This window comes from Thamnophis elegans, chromosome 11 (genome assembly GCF_009769535.1).
Source record: "Thamnophis elegans isolate rThaEle1 chromosome 11, rThaEle1.pri, whole genome shotgun sequence".
Lineage (NCBI taxonomy): Eukaryota > Metazoa > Chordata > Lepidosauria > Squamata > Colubridae > Thamnophis > Thamnophis elegans.
Window position 1 is genome coordinate 44,030,668 of NC_045551.1, and position 15,486 is coordinate 44,046,153.

At 36.1% G+C, this 15,486-nt stretch overlaps 1 protein-coding gene across 1 annotated transcript in view; it reads left to right on the top strand.

The window, feature by feature from the left end:
- The first annotated feature begins 904 nt into the window (after window positions 1-904).
- TM9SF2 (transmembrane 9 superfamily member 2) overlaps window positions 905-15,486 on the top strand; it is a 39,554-nt gene continuing 24,972 nt past the window's right edge. The window contains exons 1-7 of the mRNA XM_032226381.1: window positions 905-1,168; window positions 3,351-3,418; window positions 6,397-6,490; window positions 10,841-10,968; window positions 11,598-11,727; window positions 14,176-14,300; window positions 15,283-15,397. Coding sequence (XP_032082272.1) covers window positions 1,037-1,168; window positions 3,351-3,418; window positions 6,397-6,490; window positions 10,841-10,968; window positions 11,598-11,727; window positions 14,176-14,300; window positions 15,283-15,397 — 792 coding nt within the window. The 5' untranslated portion in view covers window positions 905-1,036. The remainder of the gene's footprint in view (window positions 1,169-3,350; window positions 3,419-6,396; window positions 6,491-10,840; window positions 10,969-11,597; window positions 11,728-14,175; window positions 14,301-15,282; window positions 15,398-15,486) is intronic.

A 15,486-nucleotide genomic window follows, 5' to 3' on the forward strand; every position in this document is an offset into this window, starting at 1 on the left:
AGTATACCACAGAAGTGAGTATACCTACTCACATTTTGTAAATATTTAAGTATATATTTTCATGTGACAACACTGAAGAAATGACACTTGGCTACAATGTAAAGTAGTGAGTGAACAGCTTGTATATCAGTGTAAACGTGCTGTCCCCTCTAAATAACACAACACACAGCATAATGTTCAGATTTTAACCCTAATGACAGCCACTTGGGCTCCATTTGGACATTATCACTTAGGAGTTTTTTGTTGCCAGTAGTTTAGACATTAATGGCTGTGTGTTGTGCTGTTTTGAGGAGACTGCACATTTACACTGTTATACAACTGTTCACTCACTACTTTACATTGCAGCCGAGTGTCATTTCTTCAGCCCTGTCACATGAAAAGATATACTTAAATATGTATTTACAAAATGTGAGGTGGTGTACTCACTTCTATGCTATATTGTATATTACTTGCAGGTAGCGTTTGCTATTGCTATTCCAGGGTTATCTACTATCTTAATAAAGATGAAGGATATCATCATCATCTTCATCATCGGTTGCTGCTGGACGATCTTCCAGAATTAGAGGATGAATATACACCGGGGACCAAATATTTCCCAGCTGTTATTCCTGCATTTAAATCTCAACTGATGATTTCTATCCAAAAGAATGCTTTTCCTAATTTGGCAATTTTTAAGATAAAGTGTGGATTTCTACATCCAGAATTCCCCTCAGCACCACGTCCACGTCGGCGGGGGAACTCTGGGAGTTGAAGTCCTGGCGTCTTCCAACCGCTCTAGACTTTGAACTTCAGAGCTGCACCTTGACTGGACCACGCCTTCTTTAGCCCCGCCCAGTCGCGCTGTAACCATGGCAGTTAAGAAACATCCCACCCCACCCGCTAAGGCTAAGCGGAAATGACTTTCCATGCACTTCCCGCCAACACCGGCTGACGTGTCTGCTGAAACCGGAAGCAGCCGCCGAGGAGGCTCGGACCGTAGGGGGCCGCGGGGGTTTTGTTTTATTTCGGTTTCCTCTCCGTCCTCGTCTGGGTCGCCATGGCGGTCGCGCGGCTGTTGTTGTTCTCCGCGCTCCAGGCGGTTCTTCCGCCCTTCGCCTTCGCTTTCTACCTGCCCGGCCTGGCTCCCGTTAACTTCTGCGAGAAGTCGGATAAGGTCTCGGAGTGTAAGGTCTGTGGCCGTGGAGGAGGGTCTCTTGCCTGGGAGAGGGGCGGGTCAGGACGGCGCTGGGAGGAATCGGGACGGGCGAGCTTTCCTTCCCCAAGTTTTCTGCCTCTGGGGCGGTTGCTGGGGATAATAGGAAGACGGCTTGTCGGGTGGCTACCTTCCTTGACCATGATCCTCAAGGGCTTTGTAGTCCTGGGATTCCCCCCCCCCCCAAAAAAAAATCTCATATTGTCTGCTAATAAGATCTGTTGGTCTGACAGACAAACAGATCAGGTCTCAGCCTACTTAGCTTCTGCACCAAAGACAAATTCCTTGTGTGTCCAATCATACTTGGCCAATAAAGAGTCCTATCCTATCCTATCTTAATCCTATTCCCTATTCTTTTCCTCCTCCTCCTCCTCCTGCCAAAGTCGACCAAAAAGGGCTATTATTCCCTGTTGCAAAAACCAAAAGTTAAAGCGCCCCCCCCCCCCCCCCGGCCTTCATTGACTTCTTGAAGGGGTTGCGTTATTTTCTTTGACCAACAATACCAAAGTGTGATTTGCCATTTGCTGCTTCTGGTTTGGTTGGCTGGGTTTTTGATCTTCCTGACCTTGGCCATCGACCTGGCACTTCTCTCTCCAGTGTCCTTTAGAATTCAAATAGTTGAAGAGAAAGTTTTTTGGGGGGGAAATTAAATTTATTATTCAGATGATTAGTAAACTTTTATCATGGCTTAGAATTATGTGCATAGCTGTAGATATTTAATAAATGGTTAGAGGAACCAAGGCACATTCTGTAAACCTAACCGTTATTTACATTAAATAGATTGTAAAGATTTTAAGTTCCTACCGGAGCCTTCTAGATAAATGGAAAATTTATTAGTGGGTGATTTGAGAAGAGGAAAAGCAATTAATTAGTCCAATTTTCCTTTCTGTTCCTAGAGATTTCTTTTACATATTTTATATATCGCCATACTTTTTCAAAGTATGGTTTATGGCTTAGTTCTTGGTGAATCATGTGTCTGATGTCATGGCATGTGCAATAAAGTAATTAAATTGCAATTAAGTTAAAGTAAGTTAAATTACTATAGTATGTCAGTAGGAAAGAAATGCCATTCTCAAACTGGCATTTTCCTCAGATTCCTCTTGCAATTGTACTATTTTGACAGTCCTAAATAAGTAAATATAAATCTATCCATTAATTAATTGTTCTCTCCAGAATGTAGATAAATGCAATCACTTTTGTATACAGTGGATAATCAATATAATAATTATTACAAAAATTGATTATGGCCCCTTGTTTTTTGTGTCTTTATATAAGATCACTTAGAACTCTGGAAACAGAGGTTGGTCAGGTGCCATCTATCATTATAATCATCATATTCAGGGCCAGTATGCTGAGGAGAAGGAATAAGAAACCTAATGAATTTGTGTTTTATCTGTTTGCATAGAGCTATTTGGAATTGTCAGATACAAAAAATTAATGGATCTTTGATCTGATTGAAAAAACTATAATATATCATGTTAATTAATTACTTTTAATTATATGTGTTTTCCATGTTGTGAAGTTTATTTTATACTATCAATCCTAGTAATTTTGACTCTGAGCAATTTATTTGTTTATTTGCATCCTGCTTTTTTTTTACAAACAACTCAAGGCAGTGAAGCTATCCAGTACACCTTATTCCTTCTGTCACCACCACCCCCTCCAACAACAACTCTGCCTGTAAATTGGGTGAGGCTGTAAGATAGTGACTGGCCAAAATCATCCAGCTGGCTAATTTGAACTTCTATTGATAAAATATTGTTTCAGTAATGCTATATTAACATTTAAAATTATATAAGAAGATATATTTCTCTGTTGCTTAAAGGATCAATCCTACTATATTTCTTCCCATGGGCTACATGCATTGAAAGTTGCAATCTTCTGTCCCAACTTCCTGATCTGTTTTAGGAGCTGTCAGCATCCATGTACATCAGATGTAGGAAAGATAGTTTTCCTAAAGAGAGTGAGAAACTCCTATCATTAACTAGGTCTATTTGCCACTGGAAAATATAATTCTATAAAAGTACATTTACTTTAGACTTTAGTTGTTCTAAATAAAGTACTATATTCAAAGTACTTTAATTACATTGTCTAGAGCTAAGAAAATCGATATGGGTTAATTTAATTATCTCTAATAATGTTTTCTTCCTGTTTGCAGTCTGTGATAGAACTATTTGTGAATAGACTGGATTCTGTGGAATCAGTCCTTCCTTACGAATATACTGCGTAAGTATATTAAATCTTATTCCTAATTTGGTTTTTAACATCAAACTACTAGTACTTTATGAATGCTTTGCTAAGCTAAAAAAGGAATGGCTCTCCCAAATCAGCCACGGTGGTAAATTACTTTTCCCCTTTGGATTAGTTGCTTGGTGCAATATTTGGCTTGCTAAATCCTATTCTAAGCATTTGTCCTAAGGACAGTATTATATTCATTTGCTCAGTTGTAGGTGTTAATTTAATACAAATATACAAATAACAATAGCAGAATTGGAAGGGACCTTGGAGGTCTTCTAGTCCAACCCACTGCCTAGGCAGGAAACCCTATACCGTTTCAGACAAATGGCTATCCAACATCTTAAAGACTTCCAGTGTTGGGGCAGTCACAATTTCTGGAGGCAAGTTGTTCCACTGATTAATTGTTCCAACTGTCAGGAAATTTCTCCTCAGTTCTAAGTTGCTTCTCTCCTTGATTAGTTTCCACCTATTGCTTCTTGGTCTACCATCAGGTGGCTTGGAGAATAGCTTGACTCCCTCTTCTTTGTGGCAACCCCTGAGATATTGGAACACTGCTATCATGTCTCCCCTAGTCCTTCTTTTCATTAAACTAGACATACCCAGTTCCTGCAACCGTTCTTCATATGTTTTAGTCTCCAATAATAATAATTTATCTCTACTATTCTAAACAAACATGGGACAACATTTTGTTCCATAGTATAGATGTGGTCATAATGTATATCTAATAAAGGTTATTTTAGTTGTGATCTATTGTATTTTAGAATCTCATAATTAAAAATGTTCAAATTATGAAATGAATTAATTTTAGATATCAGTATTTATTTGATTTTCTGTACATATTAATGCACAAATACAATTCTTTTGGAAAATGTAATCTTTTTCCCAAGCATAAATTTTAAACATTAAAGATGGAAAAATTATGAGATCTTACACAAGAATACAGATGTTATGACACTCATAATATTTTGGATTATTTTTTACTTTTAAAAAGCTTAAAACCTTTTTCCTTTTGCCTTGGTAATTTTTGAGCAAAAGTTGACATAAAGTGTTATGTGAGGTGCCATGGGGCTTGATAATATTGTATTGGTTGGTTGGTTGATTATGTGTCATCAGTTTGTTTGCTGTAACCTTAACACTAACCTCTTAGAACTTCTTCATGACAAACATTTCTAATCTTGTCCTTCAAGTCTTCCAATGGTGCACTTTTGACCAGTCCATCTACCAAGCTACCCACTATCTTTTTCTCTTCTACCTTTTCCAAAATTAGATCATTTTCCAGAAAACTAGGCCTTTGCATAATGTGTCTGAAATATAATAACCTAAGCTTGGTGTTTCTTAAACAAAAATTTGGGTTGATTTATTCATGGTATTCTCAAGAGTTTTCATCAACAGCAAAGTTCAAAAATGTCAAAACATTCTCCTTCTTTTAAACCCAAATTTTACTTTGGTAGAATATCAGAGAGAATACCATTAGTGTTTTGCTAGTGGCCCCTAATATAAAGCTTTGAGAATATTAGGTATAACCACATTAGATTTGAAGGCTTGAACCGTCTGACATTAGATAATTGCAATGTGAGATGGAAGAGTCTAAATATTTAATAGAGAAGTTGCATTTTTATTATTTTAGAACATTTTTTCTGGGCATGGAAAGGCAGTCAGACCAAAATATATATTTAAGTATTTGATGTGCAAAATATATTTTAACTAGTTGATTCATCCTTCTTTAGATCTGAAGATACTTAAATTTTGTTCCAATTTTCAAGCTAAGAAGTTCTCTAACATTAGCTTGGTCTACTGTCCTACCACTGACTGTATTTGGAAGGTAGATATAAGAAAATACCCTATACTTCCTAACTGTGCCCATGCAACACAGGCACTGTAAAATCCACTGCCCCGTCTTTTACACATTTATTAAATTTGAATGGATGCACAATTGTGCACCAAAGCACAAAAAGCAATTCTGGGCAGAGTCAACCACCCAATAAAAGAACACACATATTAAGTATAAAATCAGTATAAAAATATAAAAATGCACATTAAAAGATAAATATTATAAAAATAAATATGTAAACCCTATGCAAAGAGAGGATAGGAATAGATACCTCAGCAATGGAGCCATCTAAGCATGTCTCCAGATCCCTGGGACCTCAGGCCTGATAACTTAACCAGGTCTTGAGGGGCTTCCAGTATATCAGAACAGATGAATAAATCCCTTATTATATTATAGGATTTACAGAGAGAGTGGATCTTGCTCTATCTTCAAATGGAAAAATATCCAAGGATACTGAATCTTTCTTCATGCAGTTTCTTCCATCTGACTAGTTGGACTCTGCTTCTTTGAATGTTGCCAAGTTTTGTTATACTACACCAAAATAAAGTGGACACTGACACATTCAAAGACTAAAAGATATAAACAAATTGATGATAAAGAATCTTATTGCTATATACGGTACATAGTAACTATATGATTTACGCTTCCTCCTTGACCGTAGGCAATAGTTTTAAATTCAGGAGTTTGATGACATCAATATATTTTCTCAGATTCCAATTTTTAGCTTTTGTTACTGTATAGCTTTAAATGATACGTTTTTAGCTTTACGATATCAGCTTTGGTATTAACAAGTTAGAATAGTAATATATATTAATCATATATTTGTGTATAGGATGTCACCTAAGATAATATTCTCTGATGAGTTATATTATTTTATTTCTTTTTTGCTTGACTGCCCCTGTTTTATTTGGGTTGTTGTCTAAAATGAAGGATTGACTTTCTGACTCGTGATACATTAAAATAAAACAGTCCCAAAATATGATTGAAATTGCTAATTTCTGAAAACTTATATAAAAATTAATTTAGAAAAGTAACTGGACCCTCAGTAAAAAGTGATGCACAGAGGGCTGTTCAAATAAAATATTTTAACTCATACTGAGATATTGGAATTTTATAAATCTGCATTCTTCCATAGATTCGATTTTTGCCAAGCAGAGGGAGGAAAACGACCTTCTGAAAACCTTGGTCAAGTATTGTTTGGTGAGAGGATTGAACCATCTCCCTACAAGGTACAATCCTCATTTGAACAAATGTAAAATTGCAAAATGGAAAGCATGAATCTCAACAAGATGAAAACTTGAGGAGAATTGTTGCTTGGGAAATACCAGTATGTAGCATTATTGGGCCAATTTTAGAGACTTGGGATGAATCTACAGCTCTAGGGCCTGCTCTGATTTATTTATTTATTTATTTTGCTTGCTGCTGCTAGAATTAACCGAAGCATTCTAATTTAGTGTGATGATACGGCCTCATTTTGCATTTCTCACAGTGCAATTCCTTGATGGAGATATTGCGTTTAAATTAAAATGGCATACAGCTGCTCATATCCTACTAACTTGGCATTCTGGCAAATGGTAGGCAGACAATCTGAAAGCAGCTTTCACTGGACACTTAGTCAGACTTGCTGATTTTCTCACCCTGCAGTGCTCATACTGAAAGTATGATTATCAGGTGTTGCATTGTCAAGAAATAAAAAAGGTACAGTTATGTGAAAAAATAAGTACACCCCCATGTGTACTGAACATTATAAATATTTTTTTAAAAATGTGTGGACAAATCCGTTGTTTTATCTTCAATCAAACTATATGAAGCTAAAGGTGACATAATTGCACAAAACAACTATGAAAATTTTCTTTCTAATGTTTTTTTCAAAACAAAATTAATGGGTGCATCCTTTCCTTACTGGAAAAAGTAAGTACACCCTTGGTTCTAATAGTCAGTATTGCCTCCTAAGGCAAGAATAATCTCAAATAGGCATTTCTTCTACTATCTACCAGTTTTCAACTGATTGTGGAAGGAATTTCTTTTTCAGCTGTGCGAATGTTGGAGGGGTTTCTTGCATACATAGCCCATCACAAATCACCCCATAGCATCTCAATAGGATTTAAGTCGCAGTTTTGATTTGGCCATTCCAGAATTCTCTGGGTTTTTTCCCCAGCCATTCCTTGATGAATTTTCTGGTATGTTAGGGTCATTGTCATGTAGCAAGGTCTACTTTTGTTTAAGCTTCACTCTTCCAACCGCTGTTCTCATATTGTCCTCAAACAGCTTCTGGTACAATGAAGAATTCGTAATCGATTCAATGATGCTGAGCTGCCAGATCCTGATGCAGCATAGCAGCCCCAAATCATAACATTTCCAACACTAGTTGGTATCTCATGGATGTTTCTTCTGGTGAAATGTTTCACTAAATGTGTCTTCTAGTACTGTAGCCAAATATCCCTATACTTGCCTTGTTTATTGAGAGCTCATTATTCTAGAAGTCCTGGTTTTGCAAACTTTAATCTTGCTCTGATGTTTTTTTCTGGATGGCAAAGGTATCCTGATATACCTCTTATTTAGATTTAATTTGTGCAGCTTCTCTCTAAAAGTAGATTCATGCATTTTGACTCAATCATGGGGAGAACTACTTGTAGGTCATATGATGAAATTTTGGGTTCGTAGAGACTTGTTTCAGCACCTGCTCTGAGATTGAGTTTGCCTGACCTAGGCAAGTTGGCAGTTGAAATCTTCACCATTTATAGGCAAAACAGTGGGCTACAAAATATAAGTGATGCATTATATTTGTTATATCCCTGTTATCTATATTGTTAAAGTGAAGATCAAATATCTATATGTTGAAATATATTGAACACTTTTCAGTGTGGATATATGTCTTCAGTGTCCCCAATTCATATCTTATAGCTATAAAATATTCTCAAATATTGAGAATTTGCTCTATGAGGAGGCATAGTTTTGCCATAAACTTACCATATTTTTTGGAGTATAAGATGCACCAGAGTATAAGACGCACCAAGGTTTTGAAGAGGCATATCTAAAAAAAAGCGTTCTGCACTTCTCCCAAAAATGGGCCGTTTTTCGCAAAAACGGGCCCATTTTTTTTAAAAAAAGGCATGAATAGCCCTTAGGCGGCTTGTAGAGTGCTCCTGGAGGTGTGGGGGTGGGGAAAAGCAAGCAAAAAAGGCATGGATAGCTTTTAGGAAGCTTATAGAGTGCAATTGGGGACTGCGGGGGGGGGGGACAAAATTGAGCAAAAACCCGGCCCATTTTTTGCTTTTTTTTTGCCCTCCTCAGCCCCCAGGAGCTCTCTGAAAGCCTCCTACAAGCTATGGGCATTTTGGTGAAGGGGGCAGGGTTTTGGGAGGGAAAAAAATGCTGTATTCAGTGTATAAGATGAACCCAGATTTTCAGCCTCTTTTTTGAGGGAAAAAGGTGCGTCTTATACTCCGAAAAATACGGTAGTTGAATTTTTCTTTGGTACCTCTCTATGTTCTGATTTTTTAATTATTTTTGGACTTAGTTTCAGTTCCCCTGAAGCAGATACCTGGGTTGGTTATTCGCAATGTGACTCTCATTTTGCTCTTCCTAAAGAAATGAGGTCTAATAATTATTGTTTTGCCATCTTTGTTTGGTACTTGCCATTCTAGTACTTCAAATTTGTGAGAGATGTGGGGTGGGATTAGTTTTACTTACAGCTCTCTTTCCTGCAAAGTGCTCCTCAATTCTCAGCTGTTTAACAAACTTCAAAGGAAGGAGATGTCCCGGACTAACACCCTTTTCCCCATAACTATCAATTCTAGACAAAATCTGTTATCTTTGTATTTGTCTTCACTATCATCTCATCCAAACGAAGTTAGTTAAGTAAAAAAATAAGTCTCGTAAAAGTACTAAAACACTAATTACATAATAAAACTGAGCGGAGCTGCTGTAAATGTGTGTTGCAGTTCAGGTTTCTCCCCCAGTGGGGTTATATATTTTTCACACCACTGTAGCTATGCTGCTGAATCCATTTCCATCAGTCATCACTTGTCTTATCAGCATACTGAACTGCTGTAGGCCTTTGGTCAAACCTGGTCTTGTTTATTGCCTGACTCAGTCTGTTTTTATTTTTTTAGACATATAATTTATCTGGGCAGACTCTGCTTTCTGTGATTAGCCAGAAAGCGACATGCAGCACAAACCAATCCGAGGAGAGGTGGTTTTAGGCAATAAAGTGGAAAAGGCCCAAGTTTTAAAACAGCTGAATTTCCAAAAAGCTTATTTCCATCTTATCAAAGTTGTTTGGATGCCTAAAAATTGTAGATTGGAGTTATAGGCTAATTTATTAATTTAGGAATTCTTGGAGGTTACTGGTAGTTTGTTTTCTTGGGCCAAAAACTACCTCAAATTTTATCATATTTATTCTGGTTAAGTTCGGTTCTTGTTTTTCACTGTGCAACTTTAGGCCACAACTGCTGCATGAATTACTGCCAAGAATCTACTCTTACATTTGCAGAAAATCACTTAAGTGTGGAGTTACATTTTCAGCATAATTTAAAATACAATGAGTGTTTCTTTTCATTGAGGTATAGTGTTTCGTTTTGCAAAGCTTTCTTACTAAAATGTGACTGACAGATATGGCAGTGTATTATTGTGTTAAGGCTGATCATATAACATTCATGTGATCAACTAGACCTTTATTTTGCAGACTCCATACCACTGAGTAAATCACACACACCCCCCAACCTGATTCTTTCTAGATATGGTGAATTACAATTTCTATTATCTCAAGTAGCCCTTCTGATAGGAATCATAATGCAATGCATCTGGAAGGTTGTGCTAGAATTGCTCAGTACAGCCATCCTGATATTTACCTTCTGTTTTTCACATTGATTTATTATCTGACTTCTGCTTTGGTCTTGATGGGACAACATATTTCAATAAATGTCAATTGATAGTTGGTGCTTATTGGGGCCCTTCCAAAATAGAGAAGCCTCTGTATGAAAGTGCTCCTCAGGTTTCATCATTGTCATGTGTTTGCAATTCTATCCTTCTGTTTTTGGAGGAATCTACCCTATAGAAAAGTATAACTTGGCTGTAAAACTGTAAGCTGAATCCTACCAAATTGGAAATCTGATTTCTTTTTCTGCATAGATTCAAGAAAGGTTCATATTCTTGTTTAACAGAAACAAATCAGAGGTGGTATGCTGCTGGTTTGCACCGGTTCAGGCGAACCGGTAGTGGTGGTGGCACAAGGCTCCGCCCACCCACCCAGACGTCATCACGGACCTTCTGTGCATGTGCTCCCACTACTGAACCGGTAGTGAAGATAATAGGATACCATTACTGAAACAAATGGACATAGAATATTTGGACTATAGCCTCATTTGGCTTAAACTAACAATTGCATTAGACATATGAATTTATACAGAAGAGATAATGCCACTTTTAGCGATTGATATCTTGATTATATGCATTGATTCAACAATAGTATGAATCCCCAGTTGTCAACTAGTCTATTTGTATAAAGTTTCTGTCTTAACTTTGCTATAGATTTTAAGATACAATTCCTTATAATCTGAATATTTTTCATCTTTCAGTTTATCTTTAACCAAAAAGAGACTTGCAGACATGTTTGTACAAAAGAATATGATCTTAATAAACCTGAACAAAGGCAAAAATTACAATTTCTGAAAAAAAGTATGTTGTTGAACTATCAGCATCATTGGTGAGTTTACAATTTTAATGTATGTGGTTTAAATTTTAGCAGAAACAAAATTATTTTATGGTAAATAGTTAAAATAGAAGCAATGTTTTTTTGATGTTAAGTGCTGTGAATTGACACACAACTGTCAATCCACAGTTAAAACCTTATTTATGGTAGCTAAAGTAAAAGACCACTGTATAAATAACTCTTATGGCACTCTAAAGAATATTTTTTTATAATGTAAATGTATCAGAAATTCATGCATATATTTTTTTTGTTGAACAGTCAGAAAGATTCTTCATTGTTTTTTGGCTATTTGGTTAATGCAAATAGTTGAGTTTTTTAATATATGCAATTTGATATATTGACAATCAAAATAGAAGTAAAAAATAAATAAAATTTATGTTATTTGTTCACCTGAAACTGCAAACTGCTCATTTTGGGAGTCCCCACCCCATCCCACCTAGTGTTTCCTAGTTAGGAATGTTCTCTATAGAAATTGGTCTGGAGTCCAATTTGTTATATTTTTCAATGCAAATTTTTTGCCTTGGACCTTTATTTAAATATTGATATTGATATTTAAATATTTATTATTTAGCTTTAATGTTGTTTCCTGCAGCATTTCATGAAGTACTTTTAATTTTTTATAGGATTGTGGATAATATGCCAGTAACATGGTGTTATGAGGTTGAGGACAATCAGAAATTTTGCAATCCTGGATTTCCCATTGGTTGCTATGTTACAAAAGATGGACATGCCAGAGGTGCCTGTGTTATAAGTGTAAGTTCCTTGAAAGTTCGCCGTGAGCCATGCCAATCTGTCTACATTTTGACGCCACAATCTGCAAACATTTGAACTGTGACTAAGTTGCTTATTTTTGTTTCTGATTGAGTGAAGGCTTTATCAGGATCTTTATTAATAAGTTACTGTTTGGTTTAAACAGTTGATATTAAACGTATCAATTTAGGGATTGCCCCATGTATCTTTTAAACACATAAGTCATGTAGGTTTTTATTTCACGTGTTTGGTTTTTGTTATGTAAGAAGGCATCTTGTGTGCTTTGATTTAATTCTGAGTCCCAACAGATGAGTAGAGCACGATGAGGAAGGTATTCAAAGGATAGTTCTAATCACAGCAAGACAGTCAGTTTAGGATTATGTCAATCAGTCTGATAGTTATCTATGGCCTGCTTAGATTGCACCGTATAACTAAATATTATTGAATTAATTTTGTATTGTACACCTATCCAGAGTTAATTTATAAGTAGCTGATAACCTGGCGTTTATAGGAGGAAAATGTCTGGACCAAATGTAATTTCTAATGTTGGATTTTCCCCCTTACCAGAGGGAGCCTCCTTGTGGAGTACTGGAAGCTGTTACTATGTCACTCCACTGCGCTGTACAGTAGAAGCCGTTTTAAGGCACAACAGGCTGTACCTTAATAAAACACACACACCGAAGGGTGTTAGAGATGTCTTACCCCACAGTTTTTGTTTCCAGAGAGTAAGTCATCTGTGTACCAAGTTTGGTTGAAATTTCTTGAGCCTTTCTAGAGTTATGCTGGAACACATACACACACACACACACACACACACACACACCAATTAAATAATATGATTAGGAGAATTTGGGTTTTCAGAGGAAATAAACTTGATTTTAAAACATGAAATATTTATTCATTTTTACAATTCATTTTGACTCACTTTCAAACGCTTTATTTTGTTTAGCACCATAATTATTTCCTTGTTCTACAGAAAACAAGACTTTTAAATGTTCCTAGCAAGGGTAATACCTTGTATCAAAATAAATTCAATTAGATATTGGCAGTTAATTGTACAGATGCTCCTTGCTTAATGTCTACTCATTTAGCAACTGGTTGAAGTTACAGTGGCGCTAAGCAAGCACGGTTTATGATGGATCCTCATAGTTGTTGATGTTTCAGCATCCCTACAGTCATATGATCATATTTCAGGCGCCCCTTAACTGACTTGTAATTACAGTGTCACAGTGTTCCTCAGTCATGTGATTGCCATTTGCAATTTTCATTGCTGGCTTCTGACAAACAAAGGGGAAGCTTTCATGAAATCACAAATGGCAATCACATGACTCTCTGGCCTTCACCTAATAATGACTACTGGAACTGCCAGAGCTGCTGTTGTAAGTCAGCATAGTTATATAAAGTTACTCCTTAAACCTGCATTGCTCAGTGATGGAGTTCCCAGTCCCACTTATCTTTGGTAAGTGAGGATTACCTGTAATTTGAACATTTACAATTGATTTTATTTGATAAGGGTGCTTCATTTAAGACGTGTCCTAAATTTGTAAGTAATTTAACTTGATTTTTTTTTACTCTTTAGTAACAGCTAAATGTAGTGCTAGACTTTCCTATTGATGATATATTACATATTTTATGTTCTAATTTATTTTATGCAAAAAAGCAGCCCTGAAAACAGTACTTGAACAGTTTATGAGCTGAGAGTGAAACTGAATTAGAAAGCACCTTAAGACTGTTGGGGGCAAAATGCTAACTCTGTAAACAGCTTAGAGAAGGCTGTAAAGTACTGTGAACCGGTATATAAGTCTAAATGCTATTGCTATTACTTGACTTTATTCAATTATAATAGTAAACAAAACAGTTAGTTCACATATCAGGCACAGGCTTAATACTGATAATAACGTTATGCCCTTGTGGTTCCATCTGTGAGTTGGTGTTCATCATCTGCAGCCTGGATAGCAAACTTATTAACATGACGTATGAAGGTGGGACTGAAGTGAACAAAGCCAGAATCCTGCCCCTCTGTTAACAAGAGAGAAAATTTGTGACTAGGCCTGTTCATAGCACTTACAGCTTAGTGTTAGGAGTTGTGTTAAGCATTGGGCTTGTATTTTCCCTTCCTGTGAAGGTAGAGAGTTTCTCAGTTTTCCTTTCTGTTCAGCAGTCCTCAGGAATGATTCATTATTAAATTATTGTAAAAATGCTAAAAATACTTAAGAATGATTCTGAGCAAAAAATCCAAACATCTGAATTAGGCCCAGATTGATTTGGTAGTAATCATCTTAAGAAAACTTCAAGTCTTGCTTTTGGTAATGGTTTAACTGGAAACAGATGTGAAGCCCATTATGATGGTGGTTGCATATAGGAGATAGCACATAATCAGGAACAGGCCTAGTTTCTTCAATTTAAAAAGAATGTCCATGTTCTAATTTACTTTTTTAAATTTTTATTTAGTCAGAATTCCATGATTCAGATACATTCTATGTATTCAACCACGTGGATATTAAAATAGTCTATCATGTTGTGGAAAATGAAGCACCGAGGGCGAGACTTGTAGCTGCTAAACTTGAACCAAAAAGGTGAATATTGAGTTTTATGTAAGAGAAGACATAAAATGGGATGCATGATGCAAATGAAATCTTTGATAGTTAAAATAAATTAAGGAAACTTAATGCGCCATCTACAGGGATTTTGTTATAACTTGGCCAGATATTTGAAGCCAGAGGAAATGTGTACATAAACAAAAAAAAATCTAGGACTAGTATCCATTGCTTGCATTTATGCCCAAGTTTATCAGAGAGTTTGGGGTGACTTAATGGGTCTCCTTCCATTAATTTGATTACCACCATAGTTCTATGAAGTATAGATATGATTTTGAGTGATTGGCCCAAAATCTCTTGGGGAATCCATCCATCCATCCATTCATTCATTCATTTTGATTTGGCACCACCTGACTCCAGAGTGACTCTGGGCAAACCACAGTAAAATTATCAGAATCAACAACAATACAGTAAAACCTTTAGCTATATGAGGGCTTGAACCTGGTTTCCACCATTCAAATCAACACCTTGATTACAGTGTTACAGTAGAAATAAAATACAGTATATATTGGTGAATTCTGTGACTGCATCTTTATTATGTGAAATCCTTAAATATTGCATGATGCCTTTTAAAGAAATGTTCTTAGGAGTTAGTAGCCATAATGGATTGAGTAGAATCTTGCATTGTAACAGTGATTCTGCTTGAATGATGATAGTTTTGACATTGTAGTGCATCCATTCTGTCTTATTTTTATGTAACTACATTTTATGCTGTTTGAAGTTTTATTTTTCCCTGTGCAAATGTATATAAATCCATAGCTAAGACTTCCCATCTGGGTCTTTTACTTTCTATTTAGTCATGCTCTCTTCTACCTTTCTTTTAAATTTGTCTCTTCATAAGTTAGGGTTCTAATGTTATGACTACAAAATATAATAGTTTGGGCTTTGATGTTAAAACAGGGTTAAGATTGAGCATACATATTGTGATTATACCTATAATTTGCTTCTTTTTTTTTCTTAGTTTCAGGCACACAAATGTTGACAAACCAGACTGCTCAGGACTACCTATGGATTTAAGGAACACTATTAATGATGGAATTATCAAAATTGCTTATACATATTCAATTAGTTTTGAGGTTGGTATAGATACATCTTTCCTCTTGTGGCAGGGAAATAAGATTATGAGTATGTGGTCACAACATATTTAAGTGAAATAAATGTTAAC